Here is a 24,648-nt window from a genome sequence, read left to right on the forward strand (position 1 = left end):
ATATCAGAATTTGTTAGGATATATGGTATTTATCTCCTCTTTAAGGAAGCGGCAAAAGAGGAGTTTTAGTTTATAGTAGTACAACTCCAGGAAAACCTTGCAGACTCCCATTCTCATAACTATGAGGTGTATATTAATATGCCTACATATTAATATATGCAAATGTCTCCAATCTGATTATCGCACAGTGTTAGCGTTCTAGAATGTATAATTTCCAGTTACTGGAAGTGCTATCTTGTGTAAAGCTCGTATCTGACAGTGTATTATTTTTCTTCTGATTGCACTGTATCCTAGCGCACTGAATTAAAATGTGCGTATGAAAGTCTACAAATGGCTGGGTTGATAGCAGGCTATGGAGAGGCTCTCCTTTTCTCCCTGAAGCGTCCTGTGGGACTTTCTCTTTTCCTGAAGTGTATCTTTTGAAATTTTAAAATGCAAAAATTAAAAGGAAAAAGTCAGTGAAAATGGGTTGTAATTATTATTCAACAAAGAGTAAATGTTTGTTTAAATGCACATCTGGAAGTGGCCATTGGGACAGACGGTCACCAGTGTTTAATATGAACGTGGTTTTGCTCTCTCCAGCTTGATGCAGGTGCCGTTTTGAGCCCCAGTGGTGTCACATTAGCCTTATTTGTCCAATGCATAGACCTTCTTTTATTTCCCACGAGGAAGGGATAAATGCGCTAACAAGAGCTGCAGATTGCGCAATGTATCCTCCGGTCCTTGCTTGGCACTCACATCTTATCGTCTAGGATTCTTGAGATCCGTTTTTAGTTCAAGACTCTTCCTGTGAAGCTATATTTCTCAGCCCTTAAAAATCCACGGTGTTTCCTGGTCAACCCAGACAGCTCACAATTTCTTGTAATGTTATTGAAAATTTCAAAACAAATGGAAACCATCTTATGCCTAGAACCAAATTAAAGTCATTACAACATTGAGGATGCTTTCTAAAATTACACCTACCCCTCTTGGAAATTTTGATACCTCGGAGGGTTGGTGAAGGAGGGTGAAGAGGGTAGGCGTTCCACCTCGGCTCCGGCTGGCAGGGTTAGCACTTCCGCAGGAAAGACTAGCCGGGCTCGGCCCTTTCAATGCGGCACAGCCAGGGTCTCCCTCCTCAGGTAATGGCGTTGGGCTGGTAGGGGGAGCTCAGGATTTGCCCCTTCTCTTACTGACCAGGGCTCTCTGTTTTTGTTTTCTGTTCTTTCATCTTCCCCGCAGAGCATCGTGTGCACTGGGCGGCGGCAATGGCACCCAGACCCCATCCTCATCCACTGCATTCAGTCGTGTGAGGTAAGCTGCCCCCCCCCAAACCCAGAGTTCTCCAGTCTGCTTCACTCACAGGGAGCTGAATCTTTCTAATTCAAGATCTCGTGCCTATGCCCTTTGTTTCATCTCGTAAATTTAGCTCTCCAATCCCCAAATTACACATATTAGGATTTCTTTTTCTTTTCTTCTTCTTCCTTTTTTTTCTTTTTCTTTTTTTAAGCAAAATCTCCAGGGTCTCATTTTAAATGACCTAATAAAAATAAGTGAAAAGCAAATCAGAATTTTTTATGGTTTTAGGATTCTGTAACTGGACCTTCCTTGCACTTAGTTAGACCAGGGCTTTGTGGACTGATGGCCTACAGACAGGTTTATTTGGCCAGCACCATGTCTGAAAGCGATTTTATTTTGGTTGCCAGTATTTAGAAATTGGGCTTTCACATAAAATTTGTACATGTATATATAACATCGCACATACACGTACACACATACTCCCGATAAAAATCAACATGAAGCACTTTGTGCAGATTTGTCTCTTGAAAAACAAGACTATCTGGCAACGATGGCAATAATTAGCTGACTCTGAGTAACAGCTACAACCCCAGAAGGGCAGCTGCTCTCTGGGTCAGCAAGATGCTCCCCGCTCCCTGTGGCTTCTTACCTAGTGGGCATCTCTCATTGACATCAACTGCCTGGGTCACACGGCATCCATGTTCTCAGCCTCTGAGGTAGACCTCTAATCCACCGTTGATTAATTCGAACCAGACCTTTACTTCCTCAGGGAATCGTATGTACTTCTTCGCGCAGGGATTCCCTTCTAGTAGGGGATTTAGCACTCTGTGAATTCCTTAGCTAGATTAACAGGAGTTATTGTGAAGAAGAGTCAAGAATGAGGCCCAGCCTTACTGAGGGAGAGTGACCCAGGAATCCTGACATGGGGGAGGGGGCACACACACACACACATACACACACACACACACACACACACACACAATTTAAACCCTCTCGCCCTGGGGATAGCCCCTCAGTCACAATCGGTTTTGCCATCCAAATCTCTCACTGCAAGTAATTAAGCCACTTAGTGGTGACACTTGGGTAATTCTGGCTGCTCCTTGTGTGCTAGCGAGAGCTGTTGCACTGCCACTGATTTCCAGCACCCTCCCCCCAACACACACCCAACCCACATGCTTGTCAGTCCCTGAGTTCTTCTGTATCCCTGTTTCTCTTTATCTAATTCTGGGAAACTGGGATCTACATGAGGCCAAAGAGGGGGAAAGGGTGGGGTTTGAGACAAAGAGAAAACTGGGTGGGGGAAATGACACCAATAAAATAGCATTCTGAGAGTCCATCAGGAAAAATGCTAGCATGGAGTATGCTTTGTTACAGCATGGGCCAACAAAACAGCTCATCTTCTGCCATCATTAGAAAAACAGATGGCAGTGGGGTGGGGAGGAGGGGCGGTGACTCATCCCCCTGGGCAGGGGGTAGAAAGAGGGGAGAGGAGGCCAGGGAAGGAGGGAGATAAACAGACAGAGGACTCAGAACTGGGAAGAGATCAAAGGGATCCTGAGAATTCCCTTCTGCTGCTTCTATGCGTGATGGCAAGAGGGAGGGTGGGTGACAGGGCTTGGAGCTGGCTTCCGTGTTTCCCAGAAGGTTACAACACAGAGCTTTCCCCATGTGTCCTCCCCTCCTCACTGAACCCCCAGCACGTCCTCTGGATCCCTTAACCAGAGCTTCCTAGGCTTTTATTCAGTCCCTTTGTTGATGTGACAAGGAAAAACCCCACTCCCTTTTCTGACGCCCCTGCCCAACCGCTGCCATGCGCGGCTGAGCCTTGAGCACCTGCCGGCTGCTGGTACCCCTGCTCCAGTGGTTCTCAAGGTGTGTCCCATGGACTAGCACAACAGGCATCTCCCAGGAACCTGTTAGAAATACACATTCTCAGGCCTCATCCCTGACCTATTGAATCAGAGACTCTGGGTGTGGGGCCCAGCAAATGTGTTTTTAACAAGGCCTCCAGGTGCTTCTGAAGACCACCGAAATTTGAAATTTGAGAGCTGCTGCCCTGGCCACTATGGGAGCAGACAAAAAGGTTCCCAGCCTGTGGAACCCCAAATTGAACCTTTTTTGGGCCAGGAGTCATTCTAGCCAACATTAATTCCATCCTGATTATTCTACAGTATTTCCTGAGACTCTCTGGGTAGGACGACATTTGAAAGGACAAGAGTTGCTTCTAATCTCTCAGCAGAGGCTAGAAGGAAAAAAACCAAAACAAAACATATAAGGAGTGGAAGGAAGAAGCAAAAAAAAAAAAAAAAAAAAAGGAGCATCAATACACACCAGAAAGGAAAGGAATTAGACAGGGGAGGAGAAAGAGAAGCAACTCTGAAGATATAGTAAGTAGCAAGAAATGCAGAGAGGGGCTGAGCTGGAGAAAGACAGGACAAGAGAGGCTGGAACTAGCCACTTGGCAGACACCTAATTCTTTACTGGAAAAAGTCGGCTAAATATATTAGGGGCAACTGAAGAGCGTCAAAGACAGACGGAGGGAAAACAGACCCAGAGGCAAGATAAACCAAAGAGGGCTCGGTGGATGAGAGGAAGTTTTAAAAGTGCTGCACAGAAATCTGAGCTCAAATGAGACATTTGTTCCCCAGTATCTAAAAGGAGTTTTCTTTTTTTGCTTTCCAGTACTGAATATAACTCTGTGATGTCCCTGTGAGGCATCCAGCCTTGTAAAAATGAAGTACCTCATTCTTCACGTCTCTCCGTGCGCTCAAGACAGTGAATCTATCACCTTGCTATCCCCCTGTCCGTGTCCTGCTTCCTGTCACTTCTGCTCCTTTGTGTCCTACCCCCTTTGCCACCAAGCTTTCACCTTCATTTCTCCATCATTCTTTGGCTCTTGCTTCTTTAAGAGATAGCTCTAAGGTGTTCTCTACAACATCTTATATAAATAATTGCACACGCGTTCACCTTGTCTCAGCAAGCATATGTGCGTACTAGAGATCCACAATCCAAACTTGTTCATATGTTAAATTCTGTTTTTCTAGTTGTTTCTCAAAACTTAACCCAACACTCCTCCTATTTTTTTTGACCCGCCCCTCCTCGTATTGTCTCTTTCTTTTGTAAGTTGCATATGGGCAGGGAATGGTAGCTTGGTTGGTAGAAAGGTTTTGGAGTCACCCAAATGTAAATTCAAATTCTAGGCCAGCTGAGTGGTGTGAGCCTTCGTGCCTTAATCTATACTGGGAAGTGGGGGTGACAAAGCTATTTTGAGGAGTGTGTCAAGGAATTAAGGTGAATTATGTACACGGAGTGTTTAAACACCATGCCATGTCTGGTCCCGAGCTGATGGGTATAAAGTAGTGGCATTCGTGGTGAACTGTTAGGCACTTTGTAAATGCTTACTGAGTGAGTAAAGCAGAAAGCGGGAGGCAGAATTGCTAGTGTGGCCTCCAGGTGAGTGGGTGCAAACCCTAGGGTGGGAAAAGGGAAAGAACAAGAGAAGAAAGGGAAAACAGGCCATTCCCATGGAAGCCCCCTGAAATCCATAATTCACAGATCACATGGAGACAGCTGCCGTGTCCACTCAGTCACCAGGCCAGTCGGTCACCAGATCATTCCATGAATAGCTTTTCTCATTCCTACCGTTGTGCTCCTTCTTGGGGCCTCAGCATTTCCCACCTGGGCTACTGCGTTGGTTTCCTGATTGTTCTTCCTCCTCACAGACCTGTGCTCATTAAAATATAGACAAGTATACAAATGGTCTAGGATAACTGTTCAGAAAACAAACACTGATTCTGCCAAATGCTTGTCCAATAACGTGTACTCTTTTCCCGTCATGGCAAGAGAAAGAGAGAGGCCAGGGGGTGTCTTCGTTTTATGGCGCGGTAATTGAAGTGAGTGCTCTCTCCATCCGTGAACACTACGATACTGTCAGGTCACATGTGTTATCCTCTCTGGTTTCTTTCCCTCTCTTCCTTCCTTCCTTCCTTCCTTCCTTCCTTCCTTCCTTCCTTCCTTCCTTCCTTCCTTCCTTCCTTTCTCTTTCATAAAGTCGTATTTATTAGTTCTGCCAAAGTCCACAGCCCTAGGTTCCACTTAAACTAAGAACTCCTTGTTCTCCAGGGAATGCAGCTAGGACTAAAGACCACACTTACGGCCTCCTTTTGGAGAGAAAAGATTAACTTCCCTCCTGCCGGATGATTAAAATTGAGTGCCCATTGACCTCGGGTTTGGTGCTGCTTTGTCTGTGAGCATGTATTTCTTGCAAGCGTATTGCGTCCTTCTCAGCAGCCTCCATTTTCCGAAACTCTCTCTTTGCCCCTTTGCTGTTTTGTAGAGCTGTGCCCTTCCTTTTTCAAAAGTGGGAGCTATGAGGGAGGACAGAGGCAGAATGGTGTTCCAATAATTAGAATCAAATGCTGACTCTACTCTTGTTCACTATGAGGGGAGAGGGTCTTATTGAAACAACGATACAGAGTAAGAATCAAGAAATGGTCAGGTTATACCCAGTTTATCTTCATGAGTATTTATTATATAGTACAAGTAGCCATGGTTAATTGATGTTCTCCGGGCTCCCAGTAAAACTTAGAAAGCCTTTCAAGATTTTGTGGGCATTAGCTACCCTTTCTCCTGTAAATTCTTATGCATATGCTTACAATGCCTATCACCTTACTTACCACATAATTTCAAGATCATTGGATAGGTCCATCCTTCCGACAGACTGCAGGCTCTTAAGTGTCAGATGCGTGTTTTATTTATTTTTGTATCCCTCTGAAAAACATAGCCTAATTCTTCAGTGACACCTGTTTCTATTCCCCTAAAGGCAAGGAGAAGTAAAGAATAAAAACCCTGTCATGCACAGAATCAGAAGACCTAGCAACAGGTACATGGAGGGCTACACAGAATAGCAGAAGAAAGGTTGTCCGGTGCGCAGAGGCGGGCTTGAATGTCACTTGCACCCTTTATCACGATTCCCTGGACAAGTCAGCCAACTTCTTTGAATTTAAGTTCCCTCAGCTTTAAATTAGATGGATAAGATTTATCTTTGAAACTTGTTGGTCAGGGACGTCTGGGTGGCTCAGTCGGTTATGCGTCTGCCTTCGGCTCAGGTCATGATCCCAGGGTCCTGGGATCAAGTCCTGCATTGGGCTGCTTGCTCAGCAGGAAGTCTGCTTCTCCCCCTACCCCTCCTCCACTTGTGCTCTCTCTCTCTCTCTCTCTGACAAATAAACAAATCCTTAAAAAAAAAATAAAAAATAAACTTGTTCAGATAACCAGCTTCAGAAAACTGTGGAGACACACCCACGGGGATAGAGCTTGGGGCCTTCAGAGAGGTTACACGCCAATAGTGTGTGGGTCATGCTAATTTTTCAGGAATAACTGCAAATCTCCTTTGTTTCTGGGGATTTTTTAAATCTTAATCAAAAGATTGGGATTTTTTAAATCTTAATCAAAAGATTAAGATTTTGATTAGATTTTGATCTTAATTATACCCATGGGTCCTTCTCTTAAAGAGCCACTGTTCAGATTTGTGGCCTTTTTGGTTAGTCTTGATTTCGTAGTCACTGGATAGGTTGCATTTTGAAAATCTGTTGGCACTGTCCTTCCTTGGCGTCTGTTCAAGACCAGTTCTGCTTTTGGTTTTACTGCTTCCCTCCTGGTACTAGCTGGCAAGAGAAAACTCAGACCAAGATAGGATAGATAGGAAAGTCAGAACATGATAAAGGACATACAAGCACCTTTTGTATGAATGTTCATTAAACATTCGTTGAGCGTGTGATAAACATTAATTGGATTTCATTTAGCAGTAATACTGAGCGGCTTCTGTTTCAAAACGGAAGTTATGCTCCTTGCCACTATTCATCCTCATACAACAGTGCTGGGCAATACACATGTCTGCGCGTGTACCCTGAGGAGAAAAGAGGCCAGGCTGATCTGGAGGGAGGTTCGGTCAACGATTGCTTCGTATGACTCAGGTGCCCTATCTAATCCATTCTGATGTTCTCGAAGGAATGAGGCGCCCTCAGAAAGCTGGAGGGAGGCTGTGCAGTATATACTGTTTTAAAGGCAAAGGGGGTTGAGCAATATTGTCTGCATGCCTGCAAGTTTGATTTTTCTACTAGAAACAGGTCTAGGACAGTTTTCTCTAAGTCCGAGTCCTACCCTTATAAGGAACATGCCCTCCCTTACCACCTCCATGTTTTTGCAAGAATGATCGGTCAGAGAGATAAAGGAGGAATCACTTCTTAAGCTTAGCAGATGCGCCCTTCTAGTCCACATGAGAGAGCCCCCATTTAAGATGGCAGCTAAGGGGTTTGACCATGAGGTGGATCATTACTGTAGATTGTGTGGGATGGGGTGGCCCAGCCAGTGGAACACTCAAGACTTGTTCTGTCCACACCCCAGATCTTCACTCATTTCACACAGGAGTCAACAGGTCGTTTTTATAAAAAGTGTGCTAAAGAATTAACTGGGGTTCTTATTTTTTTTTTTAAGATTGTATTTATTTGAGATAGCGAGAGAAAGAGAGAGCAGGGGGAGGGGCAGAGAGAGAGAGAGAATCTCAAGCAGACTCCATACTGAGCACAGAGCCGATGCGTGGCTTCATCTCACAACCCTGAGATCACAATCTGAGCCGAAATCAAGAGTCAGACGCTCAACCGACTGAGCCACCCGGGCACCCCTGGGGTTCTTATATTTAAAATGCAGATTCTTAAGTTCTGCCCCTCCTTTCCCATTCTTACATATCAGGTCTGGAGTGAGGGGCAAGAATTTGCTTTAGGGTGCTTCTAATGCAGTGGTTGTCGACTGCACTTTGAGAAACACTGAGCAGGATAAACGAATACACTCCTCGATAATGGTACCTAGCGGCACCTTGCATCTTGGGAGAAAAGGATTCATCTTCCAATAGTTCTTGGAAAAATGAAGAAATCACCTGAAATAGAGTGCAGATTAGAGAGGTCAAGGACAGAGGTAGAAACATCTGGCAAAGTAGTAAAACTAAAATTCTTAGAAGCCAGAAAACACTGGATTGTTTTAAATTACGGTAAAAAATTTTCAAAATTAGGTTTCTTCATGGGTAGATAGCAGCACGCCTCTCCTTAAAACAACAGGCTGTGTGGCAATGCGTGTACATGGGACCAAGAGAAAACCTGAGTGTTTCATTGTTTTTCATTCTTCTCGCCACTGGTCCGATCCTGTTTTCTCTTTAGATCTAGCTTCTGTAGCCATTAGAAAATGCAGACCATGTTGAAGGTTAACAAGAATGATATCACAAGCTTGATAATAATTCCTTTAGGGTCAAAACTCGAGAGCAACTGGGATTTTTAAGCCAAAGAAGAGAAGGATGAAGCTTAACGTGGTAAATATTTTCATGTTGTAAATATTTTACCTACAGAAGAGTTAATAGTCACCATCCCCTGTTAAGAACAGAACGGAAAATAATGGGCTTAAAAACTGAATGAGCTATTTAAATCTGTGTGAAATATCCTGGCAGTGTTAGACTTTATACAAGATTTTAAAGAGGTGTGTTTAAAAGGCATATTAGCCTTTGGGGCATTTTAAGGGGATAGGTATTGTCCTCTCTCTGACACGGTAAAACATTCTCTGCTGTGTCAAACACAGAAAATTCCCTGCAGATCTAGCATGCCATGGATTTAAGTGTAAATATATTTGTGTTTTCTTAAAGCAACTGGTAGAGGTATTTGTATGTATCCTTGCCATAGGAGCGCTCCCTTGATAGGGATTTGTATAGAGGGACCTGGGGGTGGAGAGACCAGGCGAGGAGGAGTTGGGGACAAATTCAGCTTCAGCAGAGTGGCTGCATTTACTTAAATGGAGGTGGGCAGTTGTATTTTTTTACATATCTAGTACCAACAATGCTTCCATCCCTAATTTGTTCCCTCTGCTACACCATTCCTTGGATTCTTTCTTCTGTGTTGTCCTGGACCTCTCTCTGCCTCCCTTTTAGTATTTCCACTCCAGATGGTAGCCCTGTTAGCCGCTTCTTCATCACTCATGGGCACTGCCTCGGCTTACGGCTGCAAGTCTATGGGATGCAGGGCCGGTATAAAATTCACGAGGTGGAAATGACGGCATGAAAATCAAATTTTTATTGTACCTTTTTTTCTTACCCAGAGTTTGAGCCAAGAGAGAGGTGCTAGAGTCAGACCAAAAAGTCCTGTTCTAAGGGATGTGCTTTATTCTGGGGTACAGACTGTCTACAGATCTGAGTGAGATGATCTGAGGTCAGGGAAGGGAGAGGCTGGCAGGGTGTACGTGCGAGCGTGTGTATGTGTGTATGTGTGCGTGTGTGTGTTTGGCTAACAGTGTTATAGTTCTTCGTATCTGACCACGTGAAGCTCCACTGCAGGGCGGCAAAACCCACCAACAGGATCATAAATTTGAGGGATCTTTATTCTTCAAGGTGAAATGCAACGTGTGAGCGTCTGGGAGACTCCAGTGCAGAAGTCCCACATTCCCTGTGGCAGCTAAACTGGCTGGCCCTCCTCCGGGAAAGCAGGAAGGAACATTTTCTCCCAAGTGAAATATTTGAAGACCAAAGTGAGTCAGACAGTGCTGTATTTCACCCCTAGGGCTGTCTGAGCCTCCAGGGAGAGCGGGGACCCTTGGGCCTGCACCTGCAGGGATCCAGGACGCACCAAGCCAACGGAAGGCCTTGGCTGCTGCTGCAGCACCAGGCCACCTGTTAGCAATGCAGACCCTCGGGTCCCACCCTGGGCTTCCGATTCAGATGCACTGGGGGCGGGGTGGGGAGACATCACCCAGGCATGCGGGTCCTCTGGGTGGCTCCAGGTACACTCCCTCCCGGGTTTGTGACCTGCTGGTCTCCAGAGCTGGAAGAGAATAGCTCGCTAGTGACAGTGCAGGGGACTTGAAGAATGCATCGGTGCAAAGATCCCATGTGTGATTCGAAATCTCTCCTTTCTCTTCCCCTCAGCTTCCGTGAAACCTGTCCAGCCATTCTTTTCTCAGTCTTTTCTCCTTTCTACCCTTAAGGTTTATCTCTACGACTGTGCTTCAGAAACACTGGTCCACTCCCAGAGAGTCACAAATTACATTTTAAAAATGCCCGAGGTTTGAACTTCGAAGCATGACCAGGTGGGATTGCGACTGGTTCTTAAAAAAAAACACAACAAAAAACCAAAAGAAAACCTCTCACCTGAGTATGTCCTTATAAGTTCCTCAGTAAGAGAAAAATGAATCCTTTTTATGATATCTGTATTCGGAAAACCAAATGTTCTATTCCGACTTTATCACTTGTGTACTGTGTGATTGTGCAGAGGTTTAACTTCTCGTTCCCTTTCTATTTATGTTTTGTCATTTAAATAATAGCCAGCAATTAAACTTCTCTTTGTCACATTTTAGCTGTTTACAGATCAGATATAATAACCATTCCTTCCCTGCTGATTCTCAGAGGACAGATCATATGGGCTTACTTTTCTTTTACATTCTTGCCAAGTTCTTTAGGGTCCACGGGTAAAGAGGGGCCATAAAAATGCTAATTACGGTAGGAATAATAAGGTCGCAGATGCCAATAATGGGGACAGCTACTCTGCTTCTGGTAGGGATAGTGTAGGTTCTTAAAAATCTAACTATGTGTTAACCGTGTTAAAAATCCAGAGAAAAATGGAAAATTAGCTTAAGTTGGAGCTGTCTTCCAGGCTCTACTGACTGCCAAATTCCAATCCCCTCGAGATTTGTTTGTGAATTTCACTGCCAGTTTTGTGCAATCTCTGCACCAGGCTGAAAATCCGGGCATGTCTCTCGGCTTGTCCAGAGTCCCATTCGGTTCAGGGCTGTACTTTAGATCCTCCAGCTGGAATCTCTGAAAATCAGACTCCAAATGTTAATTAGGACTAGGTTTTCATTTTGAAAGCTAAAACCATTGTTTTTTTTCCCCCTCACTTTTTAAAAAAGTGAAACACTGAAAGCACGACCGTGCAAATTGTAAAACCTCATCTAGATTAACCACATTCATGAGAATTTATGCGTCTCTCAAGCTCCCGCGGAGCCACGCGGTGCGTCCTGGTGGGCTTTCTAACTGGCTGCATTTGGCTTTCTTTGTCTCCTCCGCTTCCTGGGTGGGCCGCTTTCTCATTCTGCTAATTCTCTTTATGACACGGGTTGTCCCTTTCCCTCCTCCCACCGCACCCTTTTTCTGATTACTCTGTGCTTTTCCTTATTTTTCTGTTCTTTTTCTTTATCATTTCTAGCCTGGGCTTGAAGACAATTTAAATATTACCCACCTGCAAAACTGGCATCACTGAACTGCTACCTTCTTTTCTTCAACCTGCCCGACCTTCCAGATGCTTCCCCATGATTATACTGAGCAAATACAATACAAAATACAATACTACCCATAAATAACTTGACCCCTTTTCTCTTTTCACAGGGACATCGCTCCCCTATGATGTCTAGCTAGCTTCTAAAACGTGTTTTAAATACACTTAAGCATGACTCAAATATATTCACTGAGACTGTTCAGAAATCTATAGAGCATTGGTTAGTATACTATTTAGCACCATAATTGGCACAATGCCTTTATTAAATAGTCATGGAAACAAGCTCTTTCAGAAAGTTCACATAGTTTGAGTCATTTCTGGTTCATTCTATTAAAGTTGATATTTCCTTAAGTGGAATGATTTCATTATATACTTTATTACAATGACGGAGCGGTAGCAAGGTACACTATGAAATCCTTTACCTTATTTCTTAGTTTCTGAAGTACAGATGTCCACCTCTATACATATTCTGTGTGTGGTTGTGTGTGTTTGTGTGTCTGTTCTGACTAACCCAGCAGTGAGTGATAACAAAGAAGAGGGTGACACTCCCAAGTGGATGGCGATTCTTTGCAAATTGCAGCAAACAAGATGTGTAGAAGAAAGGCTACGCATTTCAGCTCCAGATTAATGGATTTAAATCTCAGCTCCACCCTTATTGGTTATATTTCTGTGTAATGTTTTTTAAACTGAATTTTAACTCTATAAAGGTAATCCATGTACCTAGTTAGAAAACCGGGTGGCACCCGTCGGTTCATTTGAGGAGATGAGCTGCGCCTCTGCTGTCTGACCTCAGGCTCTCTGGGCAGAGGAGATCCTTCCGTGTCTTCTTTGCTGCTTCTGTTTCACTTCTTTTATTTCTTCTGGAAATTACATCTATAAATATCTGCATCCATCCATACATATCTATTTAATAATTCTTTCTGCCAATCTTGATTTTTTTTTCATTTAGGACATTATTTACTGACGTCCTCATAGAGAAGATGGGGTTTGAGCTCTCTGATACCATCACACACACACACACACGCACACACACACACACACACACCTGTACTGTTGCCTGTAGAGGCACCTGACACTTCTAATCCTTGAGTTTTTGGGCTGCTGTGGCATTTCACAGCACTGAGGTTTCTGTTTTCTCAGATTTTCTGCGTCAGTTGCCACTCGTCCATCCGTTCTCCGCTATCCTAAATGTTGGATTTTCTGTGGACTCTCTTTCTCTCTCACATTTTCTTTTGTCTTGTGATTTTGTACCTTTTTTATTCCTTGACAGTCATTTTAGTGGGGTTCGTAGAGGGAACAGATATAAAAACAAATTCAGTTCCTGTGTTTTACCGGTACTGAGCCTAGCACTTAGTACATGCTCCGTGAGCAGTGTACTGTTACTAACAGTTCCTTCGACAGAGTGGACGCCTATACGGAAGATAAAGGAGACACCTGACAGAGACCTTTACCCTATTTTGGTAATTTTCCCCTCCATTGTCTTTTCTAACTTACTTCAGCCTAAAACCAAGCAAAAATCTCTTTAAGTCGCGAGCTCCTGAACGTGTAAGTTTTAGACAAGGAAGCACTTATTCATGGAACAGATACTGTCCAGGCGCAGTCGGAGACTCTACAAGGCTCCTGTGTCCTGCGAACCCCCAGTCAGATTTGGGGGAGAGGCATGCTCAAAGTGCTGTGGGAACAGTGAAAGGACAGTGATTGTATTTGCTTACAGAGCAGGCAAGAAGTAGGTGTGTGACCTCAAATTTGGAAGAACTTTTGTAGCAACATGGCATTGATGTGAAACCTTAAAGGACATAATCATTCCACTGGTTGGAGATAAAGGAAATGCATAGGAAGTCTGGAGAACCACCAGAGGACAGGGTATGTGAAGACTGCAGGTGAGGTTAGAGAGGCCCAGGCTAGATTAGAAAGAGGCGTGAATGCTGTCATGCTTAGAATACAAGCTTTATTCTGGAGGCATTGAGGAGCCTCACCTTTTTTTTTTTTTACTGGTAACAACATCACACTGATACACTGTTGGAGATGAAGCCCATGGAGGAGAGACAGGTGATCAGTAGAATGGTTAGGATACAATGTCTCTATTTGAAGAGAGGAGATGAGAACCCAGACTTTACCCCTGCCAGTAGAGATGGAAAGAAGTAACCATTGAGGGGTTTTCTTTTAAGATACCAGACTGATTCTAGAATCACATCCCATGGGGAAGATGAGGTTCTGAATCTAACTCACCAGTGCCTGGGTGGATAGTGCCACTAAGCTCTGTAAAGAGAAAGAAGTAGGCTACTTGTAGGAGGAGATAATGGGTAGGCTTTAGACTGCGTAAGTTTAGTGAAAATGGAAACAGAAGTTCAGGAACACAGTCTTACCCCATGACTTGGGTTGAGAAATGAGGAAAGATGATGAGAAATAAGGATGATGGTTGAAGGTGGCAAGTAGATGAGGTCATGCAAGGCACGTGAATGAGGAAAAAAGAGGAAAAGATCTGGCAGGAGGCAGGTGGTATAAGGGAAGAACAGAGGAAGTGAAGCTAGTCAAGGAGACAGAATGATTAGAAAGTAGAAGGAAATGAAGGAGAGAGTGGTCTCAGGAAAACCATGAAAGAAGAGAGACTTCTGGGGAGAGAGATGGTGAATAGCGCTCCCTGCTACAGAGTAGACAAACAAGTTGAGTATTGGTGACAGACAAGTAGGTTTATGAGTTTTAAGCACTCACTGAAATCCCTGACACAGAGGTAGCAGTGGGGTCGGGGAGAGGGTGATAGGTTGAGAAATAGATAAGAAAGTTGATACAGCAAATAAAAAATACCGTTTCCAGAAGTTGACCAGTACAAGAAGCAGGATGGGCAGTAATTTAAGTGGACGACAGTGTCCACAGAAAGACTTTGGATGTGGATGAGATTTGAATATATTTATTGGTTGTGAGTAATAATCTGGTTGAGAATCTGGAGGCCCAAGGTAAGAGAGGATAGAGGGGATTACAAATACTATTGGCTCGGAGTCAGGTGAAAGGCAGTAACAATGAATAAAGGCGAAGTTTATAGAGTAGCAGATGGAATTCAAGAATCCAGGGATTTCATAGACAACAGTTGCTCATTTCTCTCTGCAGACTCTCCCATCTCAGTTGATGGCAACTTCATACTTCAGTTGCTCAGGATGAAATCTTAGATGTCATCTTAATTCTTCTCTTTCTCTCACCCTCCACATCCAATTCATCAGGGAATCCTAATAGCTCAACCTCTAAAATATGTTCACAATCCAGCCACTTTTCACTGTCCCAGCTGCTGCCCCCTGGTTTGAGCTGTCACCATCTGCTGCCTGCATTGCTGCAGCGGTCCCCCGGCCGGTCACACCACCACCCCGTAGCCAATTCCCAGCTCAGCAGCCAAAGGGTGCTGGTGAAATGTAAGTTCAAGCTAAGCAGTGTTCTGCTAAAGCCCTCCAGCCATCCTCCTTTCACTCAGAGGAAAAGCCAAGATCCTTACACTGGCTTACACAACCCGCCAAATATTCCCTCTCTGACCATTTGATTGAAAATTACAACCATCCTTACTCCCTCCTTCTCTGACTATTGCCCAACACATAGCCCTCCTGCTTCCCTTACATTTCCCTATTTTTTAAATAAGACTGTGACTTTCTAATTCACTAAATTATTACTTATTTGTTGTATTTAATGTCTATTTTCCCCACTGGGATACAAGCTTCATAGGGTAGGACTTTTTAATTTCTTTTATTCACTGTTCTATCTCAAGTCCTCAATGAAGTGGTACAGTGACTGGCACATGGTTGATGCTCACTAAATAGTTTTGCGTAGATGAATGAGGTCGGGAGTTCAGGGCAGCCACGGGTTTGGGAGAGGACTGGCAGTGGGATGACAACCTTAAACAACTTGATTACTTTGGGGAAAAGGAATATTTTGCTAATTTGTGAAGAGTGAGAAGACTGCCAAGAGACCCTAAGTTTAGTCCTTTAAGAGTCTTTTCTACTGAATATTCACTTTTTGGTATTAAGTCTACAGTTAGCATGGCCATGTCCTCGGACTTTGGAGATGGATGAGATTTGGATTTCCAGAGTCCTTTCAGCTCTTGGAAGGCTGTTGTGTGTTGGAGAGAGGAAACTATGTTCCACAGATTGCTTTTCTTCTCTTTGGTCATGTGACCTCAGTCGAAGTCACTTAACTCTGATGGGAAAACATATGTTCCTTGGTTGACTTACAAAGTTCTTTTGGCTCTCAAATGAGATAATGTTTATGAAAGCATGTGTAGACACTAACATGCCACACACGTGTATGGGGTTATCATTGGCATTACCATCCCCCGTGTGAGGAGTCTTCTGAACTAAGGCCAGGCTGAGTCGTGGCGGCACTGCAGGGGACACGTCCCTCATGCTGCACCTGAAGTCCCACCCGAGGGAGCTGAATGTCTGCAGGCAGGTGTGCAAATAACGTAGCAGCGAAGAACCGGTGTGGAGAAAAGAGCCCCTGCTTCTGTCCTTCGACTCAGTCTGACTCCTTTCAGGAACTAAGCCTACAATTTTAAGCAAGCTTTTGTGTCTCTTTGCATGTACCTTTCGAAGTGTAGGCACCCAACATGGGCATCAGAACCTTGTTTAAGGGGCTAATGGCAGCTCAGGTCTGAGGCTTGCAGTAGCATTCCAGCTCCAGCCAACAGCTTAGGGACCTTTCCTTCAGAAGCTCCCCCTTCAGAGGATGCTTACTGTCCATAGAAGATACAGACCCTCCACCTTATTTTTCCTCTATTTCACTGAAGAGAGTAACAAGAATAAGAGAGAAGAATGAGTCCCTGAATGCTTAACCAAACTGAAAAAAAAAATGGCAAAACAAAACCATACACCTATTTTGCAAACAGACTTATTACCTCTTCCTTGTCTCAGCTCCCCTAACCCAGTGATGCTATGGAAGCCTTTCTCCCCCCCCATTAATTCTCCATAGCCTCTTCAGCCTTATACATTGTTTTCCTTCCTATTTAAGATCAGTAATGAGAACTTGGCAGGAGAAAAATTCAAATGGGTCAGGAGGCCCTTGTGGCTTTTCTCGGGCTTGTTTTCCACAGCCCATTCTAGCCTGCAACATACTTTGCAAGAATAAGTTGGCTGGAGATCTAACCCACGGTAAGAGGCCACCACTGAGGGCAGCGTTTCAGACTCACTGAGACTGGAGCCACGAGCAGGCTTCCTGAAGCACAGAGCCTGGGTGTTTCCTTACACACGCACATGCACACACACGTGCACACATAACAGCACACACTGGGGATCCTCATCGAGAACAGATGTTGCTGCCCACTGTGCCAGCCACGTGTCAGGCATGGCATTTTCTTCTGCTAAGCTCCTGGCAATTGTGTTTTTCCTTTCTTCTTCCCTCCCTCCACCTTCCTCCCCCTTTTCCCACCCCCTACATCTACTGCATGTACAAATTCTCTCCTGATTCATACTGGGCCAACCTCATATTTTTGTTGTTGTTATTGTTATTGCAAACATTAGATGCTTCCAAAGCTGGGGGAAAAAAATAAAAAGAAAAGAAAAGAGAAAAAAGAAAGAAACCACAACAACCCCCAAAGAAAACATGTTCTAACCCAGGAATGTACAATACTTCATGCATGGGAAGCATCTTCCCACCTCTCCAAGCTTAGCTACAGAATCTAGGGCTCCAAATTCCAACACATGAAAAAAAAAAAAAAAAGCCAAATCCATCCAGCTTTTTTTGTATGAGCCTCATACAAAAGCTTGCTGCTCCCCCCAATGGCTAGGATTTGCAGAAGAGTCACAGCCTCCTTTCCCAACTTATACCATGGTCACTAAACTATGACGACAGCTTCACACCCATTTATTCATTTCATTCCTTTAAATAATACTTCTGAGTGCCTATTACGTGTTGAGATTATAAAAGTAAGTTCCTAACACAGTCTATGCAATAGAGGTAAAAAATCAATTGTTACCCAATGAGTAATAATACAAAGATATGAACAAAGTCACATGAGAGCACAGAGAATAAAGCAAATATCTTGTCCCAATCACATGGAGATAGTATAGAGGGGTAACATTTTGAAGGACAAATAGAAGCATGTGGAAAGGCAAAGATATGAAAGGAAGTGGTACATTGCAGTCATCAGATTTGTCTGTAATAATGCTAGATAACAAATAATCCCCAAACATCAATGTCTTTTAATAACAAAATTTATTTCTCACTTGTACATCTGCAGATTGACTAAAGCTGTTCTGTTTTAGGTTGTGGGTTGGCTTCAGGTATACTCCACGTATCTCTCTCAAGGACTCAGGCTTCAGAGTTTCAGGGTCAGTAGCTAATATACCGGGTATGTTCTGCTCTTGGTGGATAGCATGGGTACCAAAGGGCCAGCAAAGGTGTGCCAGCATATTCAAAACCTCTGGTCAAAAAAGGTCTTACCCAATCATATCATCAGGCTTGAAAATCTAGACTATCATGACTTACTGTCAGGTTATGATGAGCTTCTCTTAATCTAGAGCCTGGTGTACTAAAATCACAAGTTCTCTGCCTTCCACACCTGATGGACAAAGTGAAGCAGAGACAGGACCGCTATAGTAAGCATCCCCACTTTCAAGGAGAATAATGAGAGGCACGTAACAGTTGCTGGTCCACAACAATTCTGAAATCCCTCTGAGAAAAGTTGCAAAAAATCCCTAGTCTAAGAATAGAGAATGCTTCTTGTTATAAGCTTTTGATTACTCCCTGGATATAGCTCCCAAGTCCATTGTTCTTCATGGCTCTGGGTTCTGTTCACTTGGAAGTCCTTTCTTTTCCTTTTTCCTCTTGGGACACAAAAGGAGCGCTGGAGAACATCCCTCTATTGGAAGCTAAGTAGCTCTCTCTGCCTGCTTTGTCATAGTAGAAAGTGGGGGTCCCAAAAATCTTTTTATGTTCTCCAACTGTAAGTCTCTTTTAATTCAAGCTGGTGATACTTTTGGCAACTCAACTACAGACTTTATTGGTTTTGTATATACTTGATTTTAGTCAAATCCATATACCAAGAGTTATCCTTGCAAGTTTTTCCAGATGTGCCTCTCTCTGTAGATTTAATTAAAGGTATTCTGAGCTTAGGAGGCTTCTCTGGGACAAAGTCCTTAGTCTTTTCTCTATGAAGCATTTTGTTCAGTTGTAAGGATCCCCTGGGTGCCACTTTAATCCAATTAAAAGTCTTAACAAATGTTGTGCAGATCCACCCCTTGATTTGGTCTTCCAGGTTAAGTCTTAAATCTCTAAAGGTATAAATCCTTAAAGTACCCATTGATCTCTTCCATCTTATTCCTCTGTTCTCTCAAAATGTTGTCTCCATTGTTGCCTCCAAAGAGACAGAAAAGAAATAGGCCAGTAACTCTTGAGTCCCTTGGACCAGAAGTGATACATCATTTCTGCTTGCCTTTCCATTTATTAGGACATGGTTACATGGCCACAAAACCCACCTCAAGAGAGTCAGGGAAACACGGGAATACACAGGTATCAGGTGAGCATTAAATATCCCTGTTACAGAGAAAAGATGATAGGACTTATACTTTAGGTAGAAAGTCATAGTGGCATATTTTTGACCATGGAAGTCGGAACCTTATCATCTCTAACCTGAACTAATGTAACAGCCTTCTTACTGAACTGAGGAAGTAGAGAAGAAAGAAAAGGGCCTGAATACAAAACTATTTCTGTAGTAGACTTGGTAAACATTTGGATGTTGGACGTTAAGAGATGAGCTGAAGTTAATTGTGTTGGAAGGAGGGTGGATGATTATTCTGTGGGTTTGCCTCTCACACTGATATCTCAATTTGTTCTGAGAAAAGCTTAGCCAACAGTTAACTAGCATATAATGCTTGACCGTCTATGGGGTCAAAGAAAAATTTGGTTCCTATCTATGTGGTTGGAGGTGTATGCTATGTGTGTTTTTGTTGGTGTGCCTATTTTGAATATCCAGTTAAATCCACTTCGGGAGGGCAGGGGGCATGTTTCATTCCTCTGTGTTTATATCCACCCTCACCCCCCATGGAATGTTAATAAACATTCCATAAATAGTCAATAAATATTCACATGTGGTTAAGAAATGCTCATTTTATTCTTTTCTTTGGCTTCTCCTGGCATACATTATTTGGTAAATTCCTTATGCATTGCATATGGAATATTGGGGTTCAGAACTGGAATTAGTATTTTATTTTTTAATTGAGAAACGAAGTAATAAATTGAATATGCATTTTCCAGATGTGAAAGATCTCGAACAAATGGAGATGAAAGCTGCTCCCCAATGTCCTGTCCCTTGTGTGCTGGTTTGAAAGTTTAAAATGCTTAAGTTTAATTTTCACCTCTATTGCTCATTCCCCAAGTGACCTTGGGGCATGGCCCTTTATCTCATTTTCCCCATCAGTGGAATATGGATAATCATATTAATCTGTCTCACCAGGCGATGTGAGGACTAATTAAAAATGAGATTAGATTCAACTGAAGTCTTTCTAATGTGAGAAATATTAAACTTGGTGGTGCATGTCTGCAGTGCTGTTAGGTTTCTGGGAACAGTCTCTGGCCTTGGAACCGCTTATGACCCTAATGACACAGTAGCTGAGTCACGAGTGCCTGCAGCCTGCCCGGCTTGTTGGCCATACTACCTGTCCTGTTTCCATGCCCTGTGTGCCCAGTCCCATGGCGAGATCCATCCAGATTGCCTAGTAACTGAACAGCTGCCAGTGATCTTTTTACTTCTTCGGGCTCCCTCTGGGAGCTGCTTCCTGCCTGTCCTCGCTTCCTTTCTTTTCATGCTCCCTTTTTGCAGATAGGAGCTCTGAAAATTCTTTGTGTTGACAAATCAGTAAAAATGGTTGAATTAATAAATTCACTAAATAAGGCATGTGTGTTGGTCTGCTTGGGCTGCTGTCACAAAATACCATAGAATGGGTGACTTACACCACAGACATTTATTTCTCAGAGTTCTGGAGGCTGGGAATTCCCAGATCAAGGGATAGGATGGTTCAGTTTCCTGGTGAGGGCTCTCTTTCTGGTGTGCTGATGGCTGCCTTCTTGCTATGTGTTCACAGGGGGGAGGGAGAGAGGAAGTGCTGGTATGTCCTCTTGAGGAGAACTGATCGCATCACGATATCATCTAAACCTAATTACCTGTCAGAGGCCTCGCCTCCAGATACCATCGTATTGGGAGTTGGGGCTTGAACATATGCATTTTGGAGGAACAGCATTGCTGTTCCTAATAGCGTTGCTCGTGCTCGCGTCCCCTAAGCAGAAGATGTTCCGATACATAGAACTAAGTTTCCCAGTTTTCTTTAATAGGTTGCTGCCTGCACTATGTAATTTTAGGGTGCTATATATGCTTCTGTTGTCTCTCTCAAATGCTTGTCTTCCACATATGACTCACAGTGTCTCAAACTTTCCCAAATTAAAGTCATTTTTTGCCTGAACATTTTCTGTTTTATCTAGTTGGTGATACACATTTTTATGTCAGCTGCTTTCCAGAGGGGTAGGAGAATATGCAGATACTATGGTAGAGCTGGATACATTGGTCATGGGGGTTGTCAGAGCAAGCAGGGTCCAGAATGGAAGTGGAGATGATGGGGGAAGAAACAGACCAGGACTAATGACAGACTTTAACACAACATTGTTGTTATACCTACACCTCAACAGTCTACAATACAATGTAAGAGAGACGATTAGTATCAGATAACCTGACTCAGGTATTTTTCCTGCCTTAAGGCCATATTATATATATATATATAGTCATTCTATTCCCATAGTTGGGCAAGGTAAATATAAGATCCCTGGGACTACAGGCCAAAGAGAGGAAGAATGACCAGGTTCTCTGGTAGCCACCTTTGGGAGGGCTACTCTCCACCTTCACAGACAGGAAACCATCAATACCCAGAATATCCAGGCTCGTTGCACTCAGAAAGCAAACAGACAAGAAATAGTTCCTGGTTGCATGGTATAGTTAATAACATTAACGAGTGTTTATTGTATGCCAGGTGCACACCAAGGAATCATTACCCTTATTTCATTCCTGTTCAGTGAACAAGAAAGTGAGGGGCTGAGAATTCAGTTACCTTTCCAAAGCTCCAGAGGCAGCAAATGTGGGATAAGTACATGAACCCGGGCAGTCTGATTCCAGAGTCCCCTTTCTTAACTGGTAGGAAGATTGAAAACAAATAACACATAAACTAGGAACGTAGGACTTGTAGAATACTCAACTAAGAGATGAACACAGGGCGCTGGCCACCTGTTGGGACACTTCCCCGGGCTTTGCAAGCGTTAAGCTGGAGGAAGGGGTGGCGTGCCGCTGAACCCTGCCAAGCGAGGATCAGAGACCAGGGAAATGAGCCTGGAGAACATGTGAAACAGCCGATCAGAGGATGAGTGAATGAGATACACAGACAAGCATCCCCGAGATAAAGGGAATATAAACAAGACCCTTGTGCAGAGAATTGTTCCATATGGGGGAAAGGGAGCCTGGACACATCCACCAAATAACGGAGAACAGAACAGCCAGACTGACGACCTGGGAGGGCGTGACAGGGTGAGCTCGAGAACCACGATAACCGGCCACACAAAGTGAGCTGTTCATAGACACAGGAACTAAACATTAGACCCGGGCTAAAAGAAACAAGACTATTGGCAAGAAAATATTCTAGAATAAATATGACACCTCCCTCCTGCCATTCCTCAACTCAGCTGGACATGAGTATTTCAGGGGGTGATAAAATAGTCATGTCTAAGTTGTGGAGAGAGCCTGGCAGAAATCAGGCAGGAGAGAAAATGGGCCGGACCCCTCTAGGCCTGTGTTTATATGGAAAAAGAAAACAGTGAGAACTTCTCACTGTGAGCTGGGACAGGGTTTGCTGACTGACCTATTTCTTAAGACTTGGTCCATAGATTTAGTAAGGATTCTTTCTAGCTATTTGTCAATGAGCAAATTTTTTGAGAAAAGTTTAGCATGGTTTGAAGAGTTGAAATGTCATAGAAAAACCTTCATCTCTATCGGTCTTCTACCCAAATACAACCATTTTCCAAATCCTGGCAATTTTCCTTCGCAATACCCCTCTGTCTGCTTTCTTTTCAGTCCCATATGATGACCAGCCAGTTCTGTTCTTCTCAGATCAGATCTGTTTGAGGTAAACTTCCACCTGCTTTGAATCCTTCCACTTCTGTTCTGAACATTTCCCACACTGTCCCGAGATCCAGCTTCTGAAACATAACTTTTATCCTGTTCTTCTTCTCAAAACAAAACAAAACCAACAAAGCAAACCTTCTAGTGCTCCCTATTGTCTTCGGGATAAGGACTAGCTAGATTCCTCTGAATGGGGATTTTGACTTAGTTCCAAATGTGGGTCATTAATACTTGAAGCAGAAAACCACAGATACATCTTTTTTTTTTAATCTTATATCTTGGCTTATATTTGCCCTCCTGCTGGGATTTTTCTCCCCACATCTCTGCCCAAATCCCATCTGTGCTCAAAGATTAAATCTAATCCAGTATACTCCATAAAGCCTTTCTGATATGTCCCAGCCCCTTTCCTATTCTGAACCTTAGAGCTCTTATTGGTGCCATTAATTACTTTGGGAATCAATCTTCCAATGGCCTGTGGTTTCTTCCCTATTGTCTCAAGTGCTGTTCAGATTCTGCATTATTCAGTGCTAATGACACCAAAGCTTCTTTAGTGCAGACTTTGTCACCCACAGAACCTTGTACCTAGAAGACACACTAAGTATATATTGATTAGATATCCTAGGATTTCAGCAGCTAGCCTCATGCCTGCCTCATAGTATATGTTTTGAACTTAAATATCCTAGATGATACATTTTTCATGGATTTCTATAGCATTGACTTTTCCTCAGAGAGTGGCTTTGCATGCCCATAGTTGTGATGAGAGATTGGACACGGTGCAATACTGAGACGGGGAGTGTGGTGTATCATTACTATTTGATAACGATGCTGGAGGCAGTGTGAACATGTCAGGATGATTACAGCACGGGCCTGGGCATCAACAGCGGCTCTGTGTCTTTTCTTCAGACAGGTTCCTTAGCGGCTCAGGTCCTTGGTGTTTTAATTGGTAAAAGGGGCATGATAATAACACCCACCTCACTGAGTTATTGTGAGGGTTCTGTAAGATCATGTGTACAACCCTTGTAGCACAGTGCCTTATACACGGAAAATGCCATGTATAAGATAAAAATAGTATCTGGTTTCCTTTTGATGGCTTGTGGTTTATAAAAATATTTTTACCTTTAGGTTCATTCTTTATGTCAGGAGCTTTCAGAGAAATTGTGTATGTCTCTCTGTGTGTGTGTGTGTGTGTGTGTATAATAAAAACACATTTTAATGTTATATATCTATAATATGCATATTGTGTATTATGACACATACCTTACATATGAATACAGTATATATCATATGTACGATATTTATGTGTATGTGTATATATATGTATTTTGTGTGTACATTACATGTATGTAATCATGTGTATATACACATATATGAAAGAGAGAATGAGAAAGAAAACAAGTGCTGTGAGTTATATCCCAAGAACACTTGTGAATGCTCAAAATCACGTGATTTAGGTTGGCCCCAAAGCGTACCCTCTTTGTGAAGAGCTGGGTGTGGTATCAGAATGGCTAAAGGTTTGGTCAACTGCTTTGATTTCTTTAAACAGCTCCTTCCACGCTGGGAGTGTCTGCTTTCTCCTCAAAATTTCTCCTGGTGTGCTTGATTGCTGAGGAGAGAGCGAGAAAGAGAGAGGAAGGGAGAGATGGAGGGGGAGAGAAGGAATGAGAGAATGGGGAAAGAGAAAAAAATAAGACGCTCAGCAAACAGCAGGAGGGCCAAGAAAAATATTTAATCCAAACAATGAATATTGTCGTTTCCTCCCACAGTCTGCATTCCCAGTCATCTTCCACAGGCAGGCGTGGGGAGCCAAGAAATGCCGAGCTGCCTGGCATGGGCGTGCGTGTGGCGGGGTGCCGGGGGGTGAGCACGCGTGGCGGGCTGCGGTAGAACATTCCCCTCGCCAGCCCAGGCCGGCCTCAACGTCCCATGAACTGCAGG

General features: G+C 43.5%; 1 protein-coding gene across 1 annotated transcript in view; it reads left to right on the forward strand.

Moving 5' to 3' along the window:
* The window catches only part of PAPPA2 (pappalysin 2), a 141,555-nt gene that overhangs the window by 102,214 nt on the left and 14,693 nt on the right, over positions 1-24,648 (forward strand). The window contains exon 17 of the mRNA XM_008696715.2: positions 1,222-1,293. Coding sequence (XP_008694937.1) covers positions 1,222-1,293 — 72 coding nt within the window. The remainder of the gene's footprint in view (positions 1-1,221; positions 1,294-24,648) is intronic.

This window comes from Ursus maritimus, unplaced genomic scaffold (genome assembly GCF_017311325.1).
Source record: "Ursus maritimus isolate PB19 unplaced genomic scaffold, ASM1731132v1 scaffold_2, whole genome shotgun sequence".
Taxonomy (NCBI): Eukaryota; Metazoa; Chordata; class Mammalia; order Carnivora; family Ursidae; genus Ursus; species Ursus maritimus.